At 39.1% G+C, this 9424-nt stretch overlaps 1 protein-coding gene across 1 annotated transcript; it reads left to right on the forward strand.

Moving 5' to 3' along the window:
- The first annotated feature begins 703 nt into the window (after positions 1-703).
- Positions 704-9145, forward strand: imp4 (IMP U3 small nucleolar ribonucleoprotein 4). The gene is made up of 9 exons (XM_084359731.1): positions 704-796; positions 2216-2324; positions 2420-2503; positions 2625-2734; positions 3253-3385; positions 4088-4242; positions 4338-4432; positions 4531-4604; positions 8816-9145. Exons 1-9 carry the CDS (start codon positions 794-796, stop codon positions 8926-8928), a joined length of 876 nt encoding a protein of 291 aa, XP_084215857.1. The 5' UTR covers positions 704-793; the 3' UTR covers positions 8929-9145.
- Positions 9146-9424: the final 279 nt, after the last annotated feature.

Below are 9424 nucleotides of genomic sequence, written 5' to 3' on the forward strand. Positions count from 1 at the left end.
CAAACACCTCAGCTGTCATCAAGAAGGCACAGCAGCGTCTGCACTTCCTGAGAGTGCTCAGAAGAAGTAACATCTGCGAGAAGCTGCTGGTGACTTTCTACCGCTCTACCATCGAGAGCATCGAGGATCATCGGTTGCCCCCTCCCTTCCCTCAAAGACATTTACAACTCCCGCTGCCTCAGCAGAGCTGAGGCAATCACAAGAGACAGCACCCATCCAGCACATCACCTGTTCGACCTCTGGCAGGCGCTACAGGTCCATCAAAACAAGGACAAACAGACTCAGAAACAGCTTCTTTCCACAAGCCATCACAGCACTTAACACTAACGGGCACTGACATTGACACACACACACACACACACACACACACACACACACACAAACACCCAAGGACAATGTGCAATATTTGTAAAGACTATTTCACTGTGCAAACCTACAACCTGCACCACTGCACACTTTATTTACTTTATTTATATTTTTATACTTATATTTGCACCGCTTGTACTTTTTACTACTACTTGTACTTTTTACTTTATTTTACTTTATTTTATATTCGTGTGGAATACTCGGATGCTGCAAAAATTTCGTTGTACACTTGTGCAATGACAATAAATAGGATTCTGATTCTGATTCAAATCCTTGAATCTTGGGCTTTTATTTTGAAAAATTTGTCAGTCAGTATCGAGTGCTGTCATTGGCTCCTCTATGAGCCAATGAAGGGACCCTTTATACGCACGTCTACCTGACTACATGTGAGTAGTGCTGTTGGCTAACTGCTAGCTAAAGAAAAATCATGGTAAGTTAAAAATCATTTTAAAAAATGTGTTGTTGTCTTGTTTGAATAGCTTGATATGAAATGACTGTCGTGAAGAACGGAGCCTCTTGATAGCAGCCGAGGTGACGGTGACGTTAACTTATATGTTCTGATAATTCATCTGCGTTCATCCTCACTGAATGTAAACACCACAGTCTGGGCCACCGGTTCAGTTTAGAAAGCGATGATGTTTTGTGTGGTTATACGTTACCATAGTCTAGATGAGGCTAGCTAAGTTATATTTAGCTCTTGTAGCTGTGGAAATAGCCTCTTTGGGGCTAGCACAAAGAGCACACCCAGAACTACATTTAAAAGTTAGGTTAATCATTACCTTACGTTAATTCTTAGCCCTTATACCTGGTAAAACATGGCTAATCAAAGTATGTCCTTTCATCAAATGCAACATTTGGATTCGGCATTAACGTAGGTCAACTTCTCACCTAGAATAGGTGTCAACTTTGGGACAACTCCCACAGCTTAACACTGTAGATTATATAGATGATAACAAATATTGCCGTTTCGCATGTGTGCTATTGAAAACGTGTCGCTTATTATTAAGGAATGTCTATAAAATGAATTAAAGGAACAGTTCACCCATAATTACAATTCAGTCATTATCTCCTCCCCCTGTGCTGGTGGACAGTCAAGTGAAGTTTTGTAGTCCACTAAACATTGCTGGAGCTTCACATTAAAACAGCGTTGCAGCATCTTCCTAAACAACTGAAGTAGCTGGGGAAAAAAGTCCAAGAGGAAACAAAAATTGGCATCATACAGCTCCTTTGGCACAATCCAAGTCTGAGGATGCCACAAGATCCCAGATTGAATAATAAAAAAACCGGATACCCTATTTTAAAGATGAAATCTCCACTGTAGCTGCTAACCTATAAGCTGTAGTGCACACATCCATCTGAAATGGGTGCACGCGCTCGACATCGTGTACAAGACGTCTTTTCAATTCGATTTAGGATATCAAGGCTTCTGAAGACTTGGGTATTAAGTTTTAAAACAAGTCCCCAGCTACTTCAGTTGTTCAGGAGAATGCTGCAACACTATTTTGCTGTGAAGCTCCAGAAATGTTTTGTGGACTACAAAACTTCCCCCGACTTTCAGTTGGCATGGGGGTGATAAGCAGTGAGACAGAGGCATGATTGCATTCTCATTTTTATGTGAGTTTATCATTTAAGATTGATTTTAGTTTTCTTACATTGCTACCATATAATGCTACTTCTTCAAAATGAAATACTAAGACAAATGTTCATAATAATAATAATTTGTGGTGTTCCTTGCAGGCTTCAGAACCAAGCTAAAATTTTCCTATCACGATCACATTAGTCTTGTTAGAGCCTGCATGTCTTGTATTGAGATCGTTTGGATAATGTTCCTAATGTGTTGTTTTTATAGCTTCGTCGAGAGGTGAGACTGCGACGAGAGTACCTGTACAGGAAGGCACAAGAGGACAGGCTCCGAACAATAGAGGACAAGAAACAGAAGCTGAAAGGCGCACTTGATGGTAGGATGGCATGGTTACATTTTTTTCCTACTGCATTATATATGTTAGTGGTCAGCAATGTAAATGATTCTACCACAAATTATTTTTCTCTGCAGAAAATTCTGTTCTTCCAACTGAGGTACGCAAAGACGCTCTACAGCTGCAGAAACTACTTGAGTATGACGATGGAGGGGCAGAAGGCAAGTGTTATTTTTTCTTGCCATAATCAACAGCATCCTGTCTGATAGCACAATCGTATCAGTGATCATCCCATTTTGTTTAATCATCATTATGTTGATTTCTTGGTTCTTGCCTCTACAGGTGTCAGCTCACACATGGATGATGAGTATAAATGGGCCGGAGTTGAAGATCCTAAATTAATGGTCACCACATCCAGAGACCCCAGCTCCAGACTCAAAATGTTTGCCAAGGTCAGCAGAGGGTCCGAGAGATTGACAGATTGCCGAACGCAGAGAGAATGTTGTAATCCAGCTGCATAATGTCCATGTATTACTTAAAGCTCATGGTTTTTGGTCTCTGAGCGGGGCAGTGAAACTTAAGCAACAGGCAGCTTGAGCACAGATAGATAATCCTACATGAGGGAAAGTTTAAGGCTGCTTCTTGCTACTGATTATTATTTTCACACAGCTACAGGAACTCTTGGTGGCCGACACTGAGGTTAGCCACAGAGTGACTGATGCTTGTTAAATGCTGAACAGCATTGTGAACAACAGAGCCATCAGAGTTTCTCATTTCTCGTTCTTCTGTATAACATAGTTTTTTATATTTCTGTCTTTGATGGACCTGAGCTACAGGTGAGAGAAAAGAGCGGGGCCAGGACTCAGATACCTTACTCTTTGACAGACTTCTTCTTTATAAAAACATTGACAGTGGGGAGTCAGGAAATATTAGAGTGAAGAATGATGTGTAACTATGTCACTTTTAACAGGAGGTAAAGCTAATGTTCCCTGGAGCCCAGCGCATGAACAGAGGAAACCATGAGATTGCTGCACTTGTGCGAGCCTGCAAAGCCAACAATGTTACAGACCTCGTCATCGTGCATGAAACAAGGGGACAGCCAGGTACGCCTGTTTACTTCAGTCTCTGCTGTGTTTATGTGTACTACAGGGAACGCATGAAGCTTCCACTTTTAAATTACAAAGTAATTTATAGCATGTTTAGGGTATGTAGTGTGTTTCAATTGGAAAAACTAAGTATACTAAAAAAGTGAGGATGCCGAATGTACAAAGGAAAAGCGGCTTGTTTCTGCAAATGATTTGATCTAATGATGAATATGGGTGAAACAGAACATCTTGGAATACTAATATAAGTATTGACTCTGATCTAATTTCTTGTACACAAACTGAAAAAACAGTCTACTATAAGATTATATATACATACACATATGATATGTATATGTATGTATAAATGTATATACGCGTGTATATATATGTGTATACGTGTGTGTGTATGTATGTATATATATATATATATACTGTATGTATATATATATATATATATACTGTATGTATATGTTGTGTTGTGTGTTACAGTAGCACTAAATGTAATAGCAATCAGGTTGCCTGTCCCTGTTGCCATACCAATTCCATGGCAAAAAATATAACACTTTTTTAAAGTGGTATAAGGACTGTTGGAAAACAAGGTCCAATGTGTTTTGTAGAGTGCGCCCTGTAATCATAGTACTAATATGAAAGTAGACTATAGTCAATACAGAAAAACTGCACTTAAAGTATCCAATGTAATTTGTTCCTGTATATTTACAGATGGCCTGGTGGTGTGCCACTTGCCATTTGGACCCACAGCTTATTTCACACTCTACAACGTGGTAATGAGGCACGATGTTCCAGACATAGGCACCATGTCTGAGGCCTACCCCCACCTAATTTTCCACAACTTCACCTCAAGACTCGGCAAGAGGGTGAATAACTGCTGGACCATGCACTGTACACATGCCACTGATATTCTCTTTCACCACTTGTTTGTGCATACAGTTAATTAATTCTGCTCACACAGGTATCGAATATCCTCAAGTATCTTTTTCCAGTGCCGAAGGAGGACAGCAGGCGTGTAATCACATTCGCCAACCAAGAGGACTTCATCACTTTTAGGTCATTGTGTAGATTGACTCCCTATGTGTTAATGTCATACTGGCTGTTATTTGAGGTTAACATTCCTAAAAGTAATGTTTTTTTATTTACTATTACAGACATCACACCTACAAAAAAACAGACCACAAGAACATTGAGCTGACGGAAGTAGGACCCAGGTTTGAAATGAGATGTAAGTATGGATTGACAAAAGGAGATTTTTGGATTTGGATTATTATTCAAGTATTTGGCATTCCCTGCAAATATATAGCGGGGCTAGCAGGGCCTTCAAATGCGATTGTCGAGGAGTGGCCCAGACACGTGTGGATATACGCTAAACTCTCATCCCATATGTCATTTTGTATGCGAGTCCCTAACTCTATTTCCCAGTCCACTTTAATAGTGGCCGTAGTTGGGCGGTAAGCCTTTCAATGTGTCATATAAATAGGATAGCATGTGATCTAACCTCCCTAGTTCACCGAAGCAGTCATCCAACTTGTCTGGCCCAGCCTTCTCAAAATGAGGTAGATGTAGATCATTTCTGACTTGAAAGAATCTAAACAAATAGCGTTTGATCATATTTTTGTTGTAGCTGATTAAAAGATGCAAGTGATCCTTCTTCATATATATCACCTACATTACATATCCCAACTTCTTTCCATATGTTAAAGGCCCCGTCCAGACAAGGTGGAGGAAAGGAAGGATTTGCCAATATTGGCAGCCAGAAAGAGATCTTTCTGAGTTTAAAGTGCTTTGACATCTGTTTCCAAATCGTTATTATATTATGTATTACCGGGTTATGTTTGTAAGACGTTCCGCTAAGAGGAACTGGGGATAAAATTACTGCACCAATTGAATATGGCAAACAGTCCTCCCACTCAATCTCCAGCCCGCTTGGGAGCAAAGCTGTATCATCTAACGCGGCGGCGATGGAACAGATACATGTAGCCCAATACTCATTTATAAAATTGGGAAGTGCAAGTCCTCCACGTGTTCTGCACTTACACAAACGTTCTTTCATTCATTACAATTCCATACAAAAGGAAGAATTATTGAGTCTGACTTTTCAAAGTAGGTTTTTGTGAGAAATATCGTTATGTTCTGGAGAAGGTAAAGTCCTTGAGGAAGAAAAAACATTTTAATTGTATTCACCCTGCCCAGGAGGGATGTTGGAAGTGTCTTTCAAAACTGAATGCTATTTTTGAGTTTATCTAAAAGGGGAAGAAAGTTTTCTTTGAATAGAGAGCTTAATTTTTTAGTAATGACAAGTCCCAGGTAGGTGATTTTTTTCCCAGTGCAATCTTCAAAGGGAGTGACCTGAGCCAATCATAATGTTCTAGCCTGAAGGGCATCAGTTTGCTTTCACCCCAACTGACCCTATATCCAGCAAATGTGCCCAACAACTCAATTACAGCTAAGATATTCGGTATAGTAATTTGAGGTTGGGCTATAAATAACAAAATAGCATCCGTATACGAGGAAATCTTGTTAGCAGTGTACTCCGTGTTAAATCCATGTCTGTCAGGATGGTATCGAATGGTCTCCACAAGTGGTTCCAGAGCCAAAGCTAACAGTGAAGGGCTAAGTAAGCAACCCTGCCTTGTGCCTCTGTGAAGCCTGAAATGGGAAGATAACATGTGATTAGTCAGTATTCTTGCAGTGGGGTTGCTATATAATAATTGGATCCACGAAAAAAACCCATCACCCATCTGAAACCTTTCCAGGACAGCAAGGAGGTACGGCGAAGTTGAGAAAAGAACTCCTTTCAGTTCAGTTCAGCTTTATTTATATCCCGAGGGAAATTTTATTTTATGTGTGGTTCTGTCATTTTCTATTTTACGCAATTGTCTTGCCAATAATTTGTGTGGTTTATCGCCAAACTCAAAGTATTTTTGCTTAGTAAAGGTAAAAGCTCTGCTTATTTTCTTCGATAGTATTTGTTTAAGCCGATACTTGAGTGTCATAATAGTGTTGTATTTTTCTGGGGACGTGTGTTTGGCAGTCATCCAGTTTGTTTATTTGCATCCCCTAATATATGCTTTAACGTTCACCATTGTCATTGGTTTCAAAAAATAATTTAATTTGTGATCAGGCACAATAATGTTTTGGTATCTTGAATCCTGGATAAGTGGCAGTACTTTCCCATCTACCAGAAAATAATCAATCCTGGAATATACATTATGCACTTTAGAGTGAAAGGAATATTCCCTCCCTGTCGGATTTAGGATCCTCCATACGTCACATAAATTCATATTATCCATACATGTTGTAATAAGGCCTCTTGCATTCATATTTATAATCCTCTGAGTAAAAGACCTGTCTAACACTAAATTAAGATCGCCTTCGATAATTAGATGTGTAGCAGATATGTCTGGGATCAAACCAGACCCTGTGATTTGGGCCGTACATGTTTAATAGTGTCATTGGAATTGAGTGCATTTCCCCCACAACCATTCCATACCTCCCATCTCCATCCTGTATTGTAGATTGATGCTTAACAGGAGTTCCCCTTCCGGGCCTCCCCCCTCACTCTTGTGAAGTTGGCTTATCCATCTACACCTTAGTTTATTATGGGCAACATTTTTCAGATGAGTTACTTGTAAGAAAATCACATCAGCTCTAAGTGCCTTTAATTGGAATAAAACCCCTTTTTACTGGCTCATTAACACCATTTATGTTCCAGGTACAAAATGTTACTTCCCCTCTGTTCTTTTCTCTATCAAATGTAACCTGCATTGAAATGGTAATTTATTATGATTCCTGTTGGCTTCCTCCTGTTCTGGACTGAATTTTTGCAGTTCTGCGTTAAGCGGTCCTCACACCTGTCCCACCCCCATCCAGACACTTTAAAAAAAAAACACTCATCATCCTAACCTGAACTACCTGAACTCGCAAGAAAAAAGTCCCAAAACATACACCTAGCAAAACGATAATAAAATGGATACAATATCCAAAACCTAAGCTCTCAATTACTAACTTTATTCTTTATTCCTAAAGCGGTAGCTCTGCAGTTCTACAAAAAAGGTAAAAAACAAAACAAAATCAGATTTGTACTTCACACATACAGTATGTACCCTTTCAAGGCTGAGTGACAAAAAAGAATTGAGTCCGTCTCGATCATCCACAGATGGACTTGGTGGAAAAAATAGGAAAAGTAATAATAAGAGGAGCAAAATGAGGAGCTGGTAACATTATTGAAAACAGGGATTATCCCTCCCTTATTAACTGACAATTAGTTTGATCTTACACTTTGCCTTCATAACGGGTTGCCTGAGGATCCAAAGTGCTGCTCCGTATACCGGCGGGCCTCATCTGGGTTGGTAAACACAGATTCTGTCCCATAAATAACTTAATGTATTGCAGAAAACATAAACCGCTGATGCGAACAATGCTCGTTGCCACAAGTGCAACAAGTCCTCTGTATGTGCGGGCAGAAACGCAAGAAATATTTCTAAAAGATCTAGCGAAGGTGCATCACTTCAGCCTACAGACGGGTGGAGAAATGCCAAAGCTGCCAAGCTCAGACTTCATCTCTCATCCTCATTCACCTCGTGTGTAATGGAACTGACTATAGAGACAAGGTTAATGATTAAAAGTAACCATTCGTCCACTGATTGTTGAGCTATGAATGTGGTGCGTTCATAATGAGTATCCTCTATATGGTGGAGATTTTTGGTCATAATTAACATTTTCAATCCAATTATAAATCCAATTTAAAATGAGTATTGTTTTACTACACAACTAGGAATATACAGATCAAAAATAAACTTACAGGCTAAAAAAGTAAATTGAAAAAGCAAACTCAAATGTTATACTACAAATGTAGGCTAAAGTGAAGAAATGAAAAAAGTTGATTTTAAAATGGAAAGTATCAAACTGAAAGCTTTTCTAAGGGTGAAATTGTAAATGTCAATGGAAATAAGACAAAGGAAACATTGAGTATGAAACTCAAGCTGGGAAATAGTTTAACTTAAATGAAAATTTGTACAGCTGTCATGGCAATGAGTATAACTAATAAAACAAGAAATCTGTGAATGTAACTTGTTAATGTAATGAAAACTCCACTCATCCTAAGTTATCACGTGCCTGTACAAGTATTTCACACCTAGAAATTCAAATGGTATACTCTACCACTGACTACCCCAGGACCAAACTGACCAGACACAGTCCAGCCATATACTTGTTTTTGACCTAGTCCCGTTTCTCACAGTGTTAATGTTGGTGTTGGGATGGCCTTGATTTTAAGCCAGGCAAATGCAGTCCAGACCGATCTCTTTGTACTGATTGAAGAGATACCAGCCCATGGGTGAAAAATAGCGTGCTGTAGTGTGGAATGAGGAGTTCTGTAGTACCACTTTTCTTGTGCAGTGTGAACATTTGTTTTCTTTCTGTTTTTTTGTCTAGTGTACATGATCAAACTCGGCACCCTTGAGAATGAAAGCACCGCAGATGTGGAGTGGCGTCACCATGCTTACACTCATACAGCCAAGAAAAGGAGGTTCCTTAGTGTGCAATAGGAACTAATGAAGCAAACTGGACTACATAAATCTCACAAAATCTGGAGTATAAAATGACAAGTGATGATTTGAGTAGCATCATTATGAGTCACGGTATTCTTTAGGTAAATTTAACCATTTTACAAACCCATTGTCTAATAGAGACCTAATAAACACTCTACAGAGAGTATTACAACTGTTGTCATGTATTGTAATAAAATGTGTTTCCGTAAACCTGTGCTGGCTCAATTGCATCTTTTCTATCTTTTTTTTGTTTGTCTGTTTTGGCCATAGTGGAAAAAAAAAGTACACATGCTTATCCATGCAAATATAAATGACAGGTAAATATATACTGTAAGTGTATAAAATAACAAGGCAACGCTGCTTCTGAATAGTTTATAATACATTTATTGATTTACTTATTTGTTTAAATGGAAATAATAGAGCGACAGTCTTGGTGCTAAATGTATAGTGTAGCTCTTTACATGACAAACGGTATACTCACAACTCCCACCTC

The sequence above is a fragment of the Pagrus pagrus genome (genome assembly GCF_965226575.1).
Source record: "Pagrus pagrus genome assembly, chromosome: 8".
Taxonomy (NCBI): Eukaryota; Metazoa; Chordata; class Actinopteri; order Spariformes; family Sparidae; genus Pagrus; species Pagrus pagrus.